The following is a 13,780-nucleotide window of genomic DNA, read 5'->3' as shown; positions in this document are numbered from 1 at the left end:
ACAGCAACATCATCACAATGTACCATACTTGTTTTGATTTGTGCATCTCAATGATTCCTTCTTACCTGGTAAGTGATTTTCTTTGTAGCTTTACATCCATCTCCAGCCTTACGACATGGTACGATCTTCCTGAGAAACAGGTTTTTTGCCTTTTTGCCTTTTGCAATAGTCCAAGAGAATATCATAACCTCATTTTGTTTTTTGTAATCTGCCCCCAAATCCTACCATACGATTTTTTCAGACTGTTAAAATTAAATTGATAGGGGTGCAGAAATCCGTAAGTATCAAATCCAGTACACTTTTGTTTGAAAAGACCTGAAAGACTTGAAAAGAAAGTTTTCTTGCAAGTCTGTATTATCCTTGCTTTCCTTCAAATATGATCATCATCCTTACAGAAGAAATGTATCAACTGCAATCCTCCATAACAGTAAGAGATATCTGAGTTTTGACAAATATGATCAGCATGGAAACATCAAGACATTCCAAATGAGTTGGTATTTTAAATCACATTCCTTAGACTATTATTACTGACTTATTTGGGGACAGGAGTTTGGCTTCCAACTACACCTGGCTAGCTCACATTGACTGGCTAGTTTTAAACAAGGTACATGCCACTTTTGTGTTCCTCAGCTATTTTATTCAGAGCTACTAGTTATTTAAAGACTGTTTCAAACACTAAATGAGTATCATTTAAAGGGCACTTTTCATCTCTGTCACTTAAACTGTTTCATTATTTGAACGTAAAAGTAACTTTAGGTACAGATAGTATTTTAAAAACATTGTGGATCACTTGGTCTAAAATAAAACCGTAATTTCTGACTATTTAGCAGAAACATTTTGAAAACTTCATTAGGCATCACTAGTACCTAACGGCACTGAAAGGTACAATTTCCAGTGGAACTATTTTGGAAGGATGGGGAATTGCTAAAGTCAGGTTAAACACCTCAATAAATCTATTTCAGGAGACTTAATTGGCAGTAATTATTTTTTTACAATCTTTTCTTATAATAATGAATCTAGCATCATTACTAAAGATCTGCTTTTGAATAATGTAGGAAGATCTCTTGCATTATCCACTCACATTCTTTCTCCTTTTGTACCTTGTTTCATACATAAAATATATTAACGATGATATCAATTGGCTAAAGAAGATCTAGAAAGACTGCAAGCGTATTATGAAAAGTGAGAGTGCTTTTTTTAATACTGAAAAATTTACTGAATTATAAGGGTTTAAATTCCACAGCAGACTGACCCAATTTAAAAAGTAATTCAATGAAATGCTGGTTGTTTCAGCAAAATATTCAACCAGCTAAACACACTGAGCTGCAAACCCTGTTTTTTTAATCTAATATCCCATAAATCTCTTTCGTAAGAGGACTCCAAGGAAAATTATTCCTAATGTGTGTACGTTCCTATTAAGGCTAGGATCTGCTATCTGCTGACTTACCTACTTGCAAAACCACATAAATATTACAGAACATGCTTAGAGGAACTCTCATTCACCAGAACTGTAGATGAACACTCCGGATGGTTTGATGCAGGTGCTATATTCAAGAAACTACAGGAATCTCAAGAGATGAAATAGCTATTTAACAGCCGATGTTTGAAACACAAGAAAAGGAAAAGAAAATATTGTGGCTTTATGTTCCGTCCTTGCTTACCCAAAATAACCAGGATTAAATTCTGCTGAAGTAAATAGCATTTTGATGCAAAGTGAGCGTGAGAGGCCTCAGAGCTCCGGTAGTTTGAGAAAAAGGTCATTTCCAGCTTCACTAGCCTACGATGCTGTTTGCCAGATTTGAAGAAACCAGTTTTTAATCTAGTTTGCAAAGAAAACTATTTTCTCTTTCGTAATTTTCTTTTTTCTGAGCTGCAAGTACATTTTTGGTATTAGTCATGACTAGCGAACAGTATCTACCCATCTATTTAGCAGTTTCAATTAGGAAGGCAGAGGTTCCTTCAGGTTTTGTCAGTACCTCAACTTTTTCAGATCCATGTTCCAGCAGAAGGAAGACAGAAGAAAGGAAACATTAGGGGACAATTCCTTCTGATGGTCTTACCAGAGTAATACCACAGCATTCAAAAACACAACCGAAAAAAAGAGAGAAGCGATGGGACTTTTAACGCAAAGATGATTGCTCCTTTCTGAGAACCTAGAGCCAAACACACGATGGCAGGAAACAGCGCAAGTGCCTATTTCACAACTGCAAGGACCCACAAGAGGATGCTTTACATACATCTCACACCACAGCAAGAAAATATTAGTAAAGCTTTGGGAATACCAAAACTGGTTACAAAAATTCCAAACATAAGATTTTCTACAGAGCTGAAATAAGATCAAAGCATACAGTCAAGTGCTTCTTGCTTAAAGCATTTTTTAGAGTACTAATGAATGAATGCCTTTTGGTTAAAAATAGAAGGAAACCAAGAATACATCGTCTTGAAGTCACAACTACTACTTGAATTTTTATTAGAAATATATGCATTTTTTTCTCCTGTTTGGAAATTCAGGCATTGGAGACTAATTTGTTAAATGAGCAAGGCAGATTGCAACCTTTAGCAACCAAACCAAAATTCTGGTTATCTGGAAAACAGACAAAATCTGAGAAAAAGCAGAGATGAACTCCGGAGACTAGAATACACAAAACACTGCACATCTTCAACTTTAAATTGACAGCATGTGGAATTTTTCATCTTGCTCACACATAGAAAGTGGGCAATACGGATAATGTATGATGAGTGAAGCACCAGATAGGCATCCAGTCTTACATCTTTATTTCCAGGTCTATCAAAAAAAACCAAAAAACAAAACAAAAAAAACCAAACCAAAACAAAAAAACCCTATAACGAATTTGGCTCAGAAACAGATCATTCTTCCCTGTGAATATACACCAAGACAGACAGATGTCATTCTTATTCAAGCCATCTTAAGCAAACTACTCAAGATGGAATATCCATTTGGCTTCACTCCAGTCTTCACAATAAAGTTTCAATTACACTATATTTAAATACACACAATAAAACCTTCAGAATTCAGAAACTAAGACTACAAAGAGAATCTGGAAATGTCCATGAAGCCTGTACTATAAAATAGAATGTAGTGTTTACAATTGTCTTGCTTAAACCTAATTATACAAAATGGTAATAAAACCACTGGTGCTGCCTGCCTGAAAAAAAAATAATCACTATTTCTGCTAGTATTTTCACACTGGTCAACTGTAAGACTGACTTCTGCAGCTGGGAGAGAATATGTTGATTTCTATATCAGTAATGTAAATAATCCTTTTTACCATAAGCCCACTTTTACATCTGTTTCACTCATCTGAACACAAAATACAATTATGATTTGTAACAGCCATTATAATTGGGTAACGGGCAATGCTCAGAGACTAAAAAGAGGAGTCAAGGAAAACAGAAGCCTGGCTTGAAGGATCAAGGATGTCCTCTTGCACAGCTGTCAGAGTTGTGACTGAAGAGGTTCTGATATCTTGGACTATTAAAACACCAAAGTTTCTGACTGTAGATTGCTTCATATTGGAAGTGCAGGAGTTTTACCCATGTTGTAAGGCTGGATTGGAAGATGTAAAGCTGAAAGAGAAAGAAAATGTGTTTTAAAATATTAAATCATGTCAGAGTCAATAACAGAATTGCTTTCACTGGATTTTAATATAAAAACAAAATTTTGTTTAAGAAAAATCTAAAAAGAGCTGTCAGGTGACAGCAGACAGTAGTATAATTCATTGGGACCTTTGCATACAGTATGTTATTGTTTCACTCCTTTTAAAGAATCTTCTTGGTAGTCCGCACATCAGCATGAAAAGGTGCACCTTAAAATCGGAAAGTAATAGATGATACATAAAAAGAACAATAATTAATGCAAACCTTCCACAATCTCTCTTCAGATTGGGAGACTTTCTTTGATGGGTTGTTTGTAGTAAATTAAATTCATCTGTTAGATGAAAAACTCAGGCTAGGATGATTTATTTTCAAAATATACAGGCCATGTTTTAAAATTAATTTACATACATTCAATTTACATAACAAAGGCAAGTTTCCAGATTACTGTGAAATAAGATTTTACAAGTAAAATGGGCAGAAAACATCTTATTCATAAAACAATTGCTTGATGTAAAGCTATACTTATGAGTAAAATAAAAGACAAAAATTGGGAACTGTCAGAATAGTTCAGCGTTGGCCAGTAATCAGTATTTTAAGATTAATGTGAGGGGCATTGCCACAGAAAATCATTTACTTCAGAAATAATTGCCTCTCTTTAGTCCTCTGCATTTGTGGCATATAGCATAGGGAAAACACTGCAAAAAGACTTAAATCTTAACCAAAAAAAATGCAAAACAAACTATTCAAAACACCACCTCAATGCTGAACTTAAGAGGAGTAAAACCACTGTTCATGCACTTTTTAAGGACGTAATTAAAGCATGTCCCACATCTGTATTCCCCCACCACCACCACTTAATCCCACTTAATGGCACTATTCACCAATCTTCTATAAAATCTGTTGTAAATTTGTATTAACATTACAACCATGTCTCAGCTGCACTGATGTTACAGTCCACTCAACATTAGAGCAGAGATGCTGCATGGAGGCAACTGTTTTTCCTTCAGCTAATAAAGATGTTACTAGTAGGGAAGATATGCAGAGCAGCTTTACCAGAGCCCATGCTCCATACCAGTGAAGTAGTACGGGCTCAATTCAAAGCTCAAGTGAAACACGTGTTTGTTAAAAAAAAAAAATTAAAAAAAAATGCACTACCATGTCAGAGCAGATATACATGAGCCATCTCCCATTTGCTTCTAACACAGGTGACATGGTTTTTCAAGTTTTGATCTTCTAGAAACAAGAACAACCTACCTTCAAAGAAACACTATCAGTAGATCTCTTTGCATGGAATTTGCAGCATAGGAAAAAGACACTGCAAACTTATTTCCCAAGTATTAAATTTCAATAACCCATCTTTTATGTAAGATAACACTCTTTTTTCCTTAAAGGCATAATTTTCTTTCGTTTTCATGTTACATGAACCTCTCCAAAAAAGAGCCTAGCACAGAAACAAGCAACCCTAAGCTCTTTGAACTAAAGGTGAATGCATGAAACTTGCCCAACAACAAAACAAGAAAATCAAAATCACTGAACTTCCCAAAACCCTGAAAAAATGCATACAATACATCTCATTACATTAATCTCAAATCTGTAAAAATAAATGAATACGTAAAGGGAAGCTCCATTACCAGTTGAGCATGTTGCACCTTGCGGGAACAGGATGGTATGTTTTATAAACTGCATATATATATACACACATACTTTATAAAACTATGTATTTCAGACAACTCATGCTATCCATTTGCTTGATTCCCAAATGGTACCAGTATTAATAATAATCCCATCAATACTGCAGCATAGTAATATAATCCATACAAAAATCTAATACAATGATACAGCTCTGAAATAAAAACACATTTGAGTCCTTCTATTCATTAATTATATATTACAATGCTATTTTGTTTATACTGTCATTCAGTTTTTCTACAGCTGTGGGTGGACATGGATGATCGCTTTTAATGGTGCAAGGCTTTTCAGGTGGAAGCAAGCAGTAACAGGCAGAAAACTTAAATGCATCACCTGTGACTAAATTTATGACAACTTGCATAATCTGCAGTTTAACATATTCATGAACATGTACTAGAACTAAGGCATCATAATTATTCTAATTACTGTTTCTTGTGAAGAATGTTGTCACAACAATGATTCATTTGCTGTATATGCATCCACCCTTTAAAAAAAATGCACGTGTAACTTAAGGATAGTTATAAGTTTGGGGACTTAATCTCCCTCCTCAATCATTCTCTTTTGTATTACCTGTGCAAATCATACAATCACCTGGTTCCAAAATGGTTTACTGAAATATTAGCACTATTTTCAAAAGTGTCCTAATAATAAACTTTACTATAGAAAAAAAGTTTTCAGATATTTTTAAGATTTCATCCATCAGCCAAAGCAATTTTCCGTATTACAGTTATGCAGAAACTTTTTAGTGACTGTATGTACAAAAGAGATCAGGAACATTGTATCTTTGCTAAACCAACTCCTGTACTTTCCAATTAATTGCCTTTTACAATATTATTAATTTTTCCTCTATAATAAAGCAGAACTGAAATGTGGGGAAAAAGACAACTAAGTAAAACTCTGGTCCTGCATCACGTAATTTTTCTGTGAGCTCTGAGAAGACCAGTTTATGCCTGACTATACAAACTGCATGATCAAATCCCAGCAACAAAACAAACAAAAAATAACCACATAACAAAAACAAAAGAAAATATCTAAACTCCCACAGCCTATTAAAAAAACCTTACTAGAACTGTAGAAATCAAAAGAGGAAGTCACCAGCAACAAATTAAAGTAACAAACTTCCTTCATGATATAATGCTTTCTAGAAAACAGAGTATCTCAAGTTTTGTACTATTCATTATTAATCAGAAATTGGTGGAACTTCTTCAATTAAAGAACATAGAGTGAAGACAAGGGAGACAATCTGCAAAACACCCGTTAGATTTTGTCTACCTGTACAAGAATAGAATGAGTTCAGCTCTCCAGCCTGCAGAGAACTTGAACATCTACAGTGAGAACTGGAGAAACTTACAATCATAGACTCATAGAATGGTTTGGGTTGGAAGGGAACTCAAAGATCATCTAGTTCCAACCCCCCTGCCATGGGCAGGGACACCCTCCACTAGACCAGGCTGCCCAAAGCCCCATCCAACTCGGCCTTGAACCAGAAGGATGGATATGACACATACAAGAAGAAATCTTACATCAGCAGATTTCTCAGTGTCTGGAGAGCTATCATCTAGCTCTATGTCAAGAAATTAATTTTTTTTTCTTCAACTATCTTTAAAACTCTTTGATCTGTCTTCAGGAAAAATAACTATTGTTTGTGACAAAGCTTAATATTTTCAACTTCACTTGAACTCATTAAGAAGTTGAGGTAGTAACTTCAGTCTGTAACATTTTTCTGTGCGATAAGCATATCCATACACATACACATTTCATCTATAGATAGATGAATGAAATTTTATGTGTATGATTTATGTCATTAGCTGATGAGAAAACATCTGACAGCAATATGGGAACACAATGGCAAAGTCAAACAAGCTGGAAGCAATAGTATGAGTAACAACAATCATTCAAGCTTTGCACTGAAAAAAACCCAAACCTGTTTCAGATGTGCTGAAAATTACCAAGTACAAAAAGTTACATCATGATTATCTGTCTTGCCCAGAAACATATGGTTTTGTTTTCACATGAAATAACAATTATTTTTTAGTTATGTTGCAAAAGTAAATCTCTGAATGGGAATCAACACATCAAGCAAACCGACTGAAACAATTAGTCCTAATGTCAAACACTGACCACCCATGCTCTGGGTAATGAAGATACAAGATACAAAACAGCTATGTTGGTTCCACTTTATAAGCATCAAGACAGCGGAAAATAGAGCATGAATAGTCACTGTTCAAAGCTCAGGTGCCAAAGAATGAGAATCTATTAACAGGAAAAAAACAGGCATGCCTCTTATAAAGCAACACACATTGTAACTTGTTAATATTTGATCGTGCAAGTCACATGTTTGTAAAAAAGGATCGCTCCTTTTCCAGCCAAATCCGTTGTATTTGCAGTGCAAAGTAAGCATACTTCAACTATGGTCAGTAAATTACTGTATGTATTACTAAAGATATAAATTGACTTCATTTGTCATGTGCTGATTCTGAAATAAAACAACATTTAAGTACCATCCTCCTACTCTTCTTCAAGCAGGTACAGTTAAGATTACTCTGGGGCTGTGAAAGGCCTACGTAAGCTTCCCCCCTTTGGGGATTCTGTACACAAACAAGGCTGATGCAACAATCTCCAGACATTATCTTCAACCTGAATAAATTTTCCAAGCTTAGTATTATATTAACAATGTTAGTGGCTTTGCATTTATTGTAGGGAATACAGAAAGTTCAAGTGATTACTATTTTGCAGCTTGAATTCTAAATGGGGTTCATTAACATGACATACTGCAAAGCTCTTCTGCACATTATTTCCCAACTTGGGGCTGCAAATTCAGTTCAACTTCTTTTTCTACAATTTTGTAATTTGTACCATTCCAATGTTTATATCCTGTTCTATGGTTATTTGAACACAAATATTGTCTCAGATCTAAGCTCTGCCTTTGATATTTTTTGAATTTACTGTCATTTGACAATATTTGTGTCTCACACTTTCTCCTTTTTCCCTATACAATGAATAGCGGAAAGAAAGGAAACAGGCTGCCCAGCCTATTACAAAAAGGAAACAAAAATTCTCTGAAAAGCAATCCACAAAGTAAATGAAAAAACCTTATCACTATAGTCAATTTTGACAGTTTTGATGTTTTTTCCAAGTGATAAAAGTGAAATTTATCATGTTAAGCTTTTTTTTTTTTTTTGCACTATACTGAAAATATTTCCTTGTTCTTGCACCAATAATTAAACAAGTACAAAAATGCCAAGGCACTTGAGATAGGAGTTTTGCTTCCTCTTGTATCTGAGTGACATCAAGTGAATTTGAAATGTTTAAGAGTTCTTATTTGCAGCATACAACTACAAAATAAAAGTAATTTGAACAAATTAAAACTTCATTTTTTAGAATAGTGATGATAAAGTGCTGGACTGACAGTCTTAGGTCTTCTATTATTAAGCACAAGGCTCAATACTGGAAGCTTCCTCACTCCACTACTATGTCCCAGTCACATTCTATATAGAAAAATTTTGTGTTTGTGTACTAAATATCTTTCTATATTTAGTGCCTCTAATCTTTTCCCACTGAAACTGCTGGTTTTGTCAACAGTTTAGTAACACAGACATATCCAAAAAACCCACCAAAAAAACCAAAACCAAAAAACATCACAAGACTGACATTACAAAGTCGAGGATACCCGTCTGTGGCAACTCATGGACTCTTTCAATCCGACCTCAGCTGGTGACCCAAAATTGGTTTGCTGCATTTAATCCTACATCAATGCATAGTATGTCCACTAGTACATCTACTATAGTATGTCTATAGTATTAAAAATCAAGACTTTCTGAATTTTAACAAGACATTCAGAACAAGAAAATCTACAGAATGTTAAATGTTTAAAATGTTAGCAAAAATACAAAGAAAACAAGAAGAGTTCAACTCAAATCTGAATTTTTAACAGATATCAAGTGGTTTAAAGCCCCAATATGCATGTTTTGCTGTAAAAATAGCCACAGAAGCATTTTCATATCGTGAAGGAGCCTTTCTGAATTTAAACAATTCATTGAAATACACGCTACCATGTATTTCTACCATGAATGTATATGAGATGATAAAAACTAAGGAAATGCAAACTCTATAAAATTAAACACTATTATAGAGGCACAAATGATAAAGAGATATTTCTAAGAAAAAAAGGATTAAAAAAAACCCCACCACAAGGAACTAAGTTGGAATGCCCCTTCAATCAGGTAATTCTCATCAAGCAGGCAGAGCAAACCTAGCATTACTTCTTTTAATAGGTCACATTGATGCAGTTACTATAGCTGCTCAGTAAAGGAATTTTATGTATTTGTTTTTCAAATATGATACAATAAATCAACAAAACTCACAAGGGCTCTTCTTAGATACAAATGAATACTAACTATAAAAACTTCAGGCAACAAAGGTAATTGTTCCTGCTTCACTCTGATATACGGAGTTCTTAAAGCACATTCGCTGAAAATTACTACTAATCAGAAACACCTTCAATTTGAAATTAATTTAAAAAAAAAAAAAGGCTGGCCAGTCAAACTGCAACTATGAAAAAAACCCTTCAATATTAAATCCAGAAAGTAAGAATAGGTAATAAAGGAATTCTTATTCCTAGATTAATAGTTCATTAGTGGAAACCAATGGCCTTTTTCAGTTCACTGACAGTATAGAAGAATAACTTTTGTCACAGAGGGACATTATCAACTTCAGATGCAACCTCAGGTTTAGTTAAAGACAATTTTGGATATGCCCACATGGAAGTTTTATAAGGATTTTTTGAGACGGGTGCCCTCCCCTCTCCCCCAACTAGTCCATTACTCCTGTTACATGAAAGCCTCACAGCAATGATTATACAAATTGAAAAAAGCCTCTGAACCTCTAGGTATTAGAATCACACTTCTACCAGATAAAAGTCACATGCAAACAGGTATTTGATTTTTTGTTGATGGTGATCCTTCAGCTTAAGAGGTCTCTGGAAAGAGGGAAATAATCTGGAACACAGACATCTTAGTCTTAATTCTTTTCTAGGAAAAAGTTTAAAGTACATATTTTAACAGCAGAGGAGAATTACATATACCTCAAAAATTTATTCATATAATAAAACATTTCTAGTAAAAATGTTGGACCAAACTAGTTTCTAATGATCTAAAAGACAAAAAAAAAAGTGTATGAGTGCAAAGGAAACTAATTGACAGAATAACAGACAGGCTTCCATTATAAGGCTATGTCTTTTTGGTTTGGCACCAGCAGTATGAAACTTTTTGTAAGACAGGAAAAAAATTATCTTCTGAAACCAATAATAAATTCCTCAGACACAAAGCCACACACACCTGTTGCCATGTGGCTTTTTGCAAAAGCCACACTGCTTGTTGGGTACCCAAACATATTTGCTTTCACTAGCAGAGGTATGTTCCGAGCCTTCCCGTTTAACAGTTGAAATGTTATCTGGAATGAATAATGGTGGTTCATCAAGTGAAAGACTTTTGCTACTTCTTCTCTGGCGAGGTTGGAGATTCTTGTCAATTCTTTTTGATTTATTTTTTTCTTTATCATCCTCAGGGGGATCTTTTGTCTCTGACTCTTCCTTTGTGGAGCTATTTGGTTTTAGCACAGTTGTAAGCTGGTGTTTCTGACTCTGGGCTTGCTTCTGACCAAGATTTGAAACATGCCCTGATAATGTGTGCAAGGAGTGGTGGGTATCTTTAGAACAGCTTTGATGAGTAGGAGATTTTTCACTTGCTCTTTGAATTGCTGACTTCTGTACTTGCCCAGAAGCCTGGATTCGGGGTATTTTCTTCAGCATTGTATTGGTCTGCTTTTTTACTGTCACCCCTGAAACACAGCTCTTTGCTTTCAAACCCACATCAGATTGTTTCTTCCTAATTTTAATTGGGTTACTTGGATGCTGATGACTCTCTTGCTCATCCGCATTCCGCTTCAGACTTGCTGAAGATGGACTGTGAAGACCTGAAACAGTAAGACCAGCTCTTGTTCTTGAACGTGTTATTTCTTGCTGCGCTGTACCTGATTTCTGTCGAGTACCTGGAGTCAGATTTTGCTTATTCTGTATTACAGACTTACTGTGCCGGGGCCTAACGTTCTTTTCATATTTTGATGCAATGCTAATTTGTTTATCATCATCCTGAAATTTTGATGCCTCAAGGCCTTCTACTTTCGTACTGCTGATCTCTTGCTGTACATTTTGGCTTGTTTGGTCAAGAACAGTGCTTTCTAAAATGCTATTTCCTGGGTCAGCAGAAGCAAACTCTTCGCTTTTCAAGTCTTTATTATCAAACTCTGTACCATCCAATAGCTTCTCAGATGAAGTAACAGTTTTCTCCACTCCCTTATCATCTACAGGTTCTGTAACACATTCCTTTACTGACAATGTATTTTCATCAGGAACTTCCGCATTGTGGGAACCTAAACTACAAACAACTCCCTCTTCTACAGAGCTGGGCAAATTTGAAAGGGTCTCACAAATTTCACTTGGATTCGCACAAACACTAGATGGATCATTAGCTTTTCCAGTTACCCCACTTTGATCATGCTCTTCTGTTTTCTTCTCTGATTCCTCTGTTTTATTTTCAGTCTTTTGTTCTGAAGAAGTTTCAGAGTCCATTGAAACAATCACATCATTTGTTTCATTTTTAACTGCAGTACTTTCAGTATCTGCAGATACTGAACAAACTGACTCAACATTCCCAGATTCAGTCTTCGTTGCATCCTGTGCCTTTGTTTCTTCATGAGAAGGAGAACAGGCTCCTGCTAAAGTAGCACAACTTAACTCTTGGGATGTTTCCTCAACTTTTGCCTCCTCAAGGGTTTCAGACTTTATTTCATTCACCTCTTCGGGACCAGGAAGACATTTTGTATTACTTTGGGATGCTGTTACTGCTGCTGCTGTTCCTTCTGTCTGTCCTGATCGTCTTGCACTACGCCTAACTTCTTTAGGCTGCTCTATTTTCAAGGGTGTAGCAACATCTGCCTCTTTAGCTGGACTTCTCTCTTGTTTCTGTCCGGTTTTTGGAGCAGATCCGCTTTTTACAGATGATTTCTTGGTACTAACAAGAGGTACAACATTCGAACGCTTGGCTAGCGTACTCTGTCGTAAACTCCGTACTGGTTCTAGGAAGGGAAAAAGAAAATGTCTTAGCTATACTGCGTGCTCTTCTTTGCAAACATAAGATTTGCCTAGAATAGAACTGATTTAGCCTGATTTAGCTTACTGGACACAAAAAGAACTTAAAACTCAGTTGTTTACTCAACTTAAAAAAAACCAAAAACCCACACACAAACAAAAAGCGCTGTCTACTTTAAAAAGCTATCAATTACTTGCATTTCAATTTTACACTGCCACAGTTTGGATGTAAAATCTCATTCCAATAGCTATGAAAGTTTTGAATAGTTTATATAAAACAGACGTGATGATAAAACGACAATCAAAACCCACTCGACTTTTCTACCTAAGTAAAAAATGCACAAGTTATATTGCAATTAGAAGTATAGCTGTGAAGTTTACAAAATTTTAAAGAGCACCGTACATGAATCTGAGATCCAGTCACATTCTCACTTGACAGTATCTCCTACATTTTCTAAACAAGAAACCATTCTACTGCCTTTTTAGAAAGTATATTCACCAGCTTTGTACCACAGACTCTTAATTAAAATTTTAATTGGAAATAAAGAGCCATGCTAATCCAATATTCCAATGCTGTTTACAAATACAATGTGCTTTTGTTGGTGAAGAACCACAGTGCTAACTTGATGCAAGTTTAATGAGTTTAAGGCCAACAGGCCATAAGGAAGACATTAAATATTTACCAGAGAAGAATTCAAATTGAGTAGCACCCTATGGATGCCAACTTCATAAAAAAAGTAAGTGTCTGTACTTGAAGGCACACAACCAAATAGTAATTCAATGATCACCTTGTGCCATTAAACGAGGTGATTTTCTTGGTGATGTGACTGATGTTTCTTCACAGCGGCTCCTCAAATTCCTGTTCGGTAAGACAAGTTCATCTTCATCAATAGTGTCGTTCCCACTCTCTTTAACTCCTTCTTCATCCATAATATCATCAAGACCAATAACTGGAAAAAATAAACAAACAAGAAAGAGCCTAAAACTTAAAATAATCAAAAATGTTGTAGCTGCATTGCTGAGCAAGACAAGGGAAGAGACAGGGGAAAATAAATAAATTGGCCATCTAAAAACAAACAAAAGGGGGGAAAAAAATGAAGAAAGGCAAGACGGAAAATTCCCATGTGAGGCAGTTTCAGTGTAGAAGAAGCTATCACCCAAAGCTTAAAATTTCTGTAGACAGTCCTTATAGCTTTTTGGTGGACTCACATTTTTATTGTGTTTTTTTTTTGCCACAGGAAGGTCCCCAGTCTTAGAGGATCAGCTGTCCCTCACTGTCCCTTCCCACCTAAGAAAAAGTGAAGAAAGGTAAACAGCAGAAAGAGC

At 35.4% G+C, this 13,780-nt stretch overlaps 1 protein-coding gene across 7 annotated transcripts in view; it reads right to left on the bottom strand.

Annotated features, from left to right (window-relative positions):
• The window catches only part of PHF3 (PHD finger protein 3), a 52,703-nt gene that overhangs the window by 17,337 nt on the left and 21,586 nt on the right, over positions 1–13,780 (bottom strand). For 4 of the 7 annotated variants that reach the window (XM_075747399.1, XM_075747402.1, XM_075747400.1 and 1 more), the window contains 2 exons: positions 13,243–13,404; positions 10,644–12,441 (listed from right to left, as the gene is read on the bottom strand). In XM_075747399.1, the coding sequence (XP_075603514.1) occupies positions 10,644–12,441; positions 13,243–13,404 (1,960 nt within the window). Of the gene's footprint in view, positions 1–65; positions 3,589–10,643; positions 12,442–13,242; positions 13,405–13,663; positions 13,743–13,780 lie in introns of those variants that run through there. The other 3 variants (XM_075747403.1, XM_075747401.1, XM_075747405.1) reach the window with 2 other exon arrangements.

The sequence above is a fragment of the Balearica regulorum genome, chromosome 3 (genome assembly GCF_011004875.1).
Source record: "Balearica regulorum gibbericeps isolate bBalReg1 chromosome 3, bBalReg1.pri, whole genome shotgun sequence".
Classification (NCBI taxonomy): Eukaryota; Metazoa; Chordata; class Aves; order Gruiformes; family Gruidae; genus Balearica; species Balearica regulorum.
Note: the sequence above shows the minus strand (reverse complement) of the source record. Positions and strands in the feature narration are given on the sequence as shown.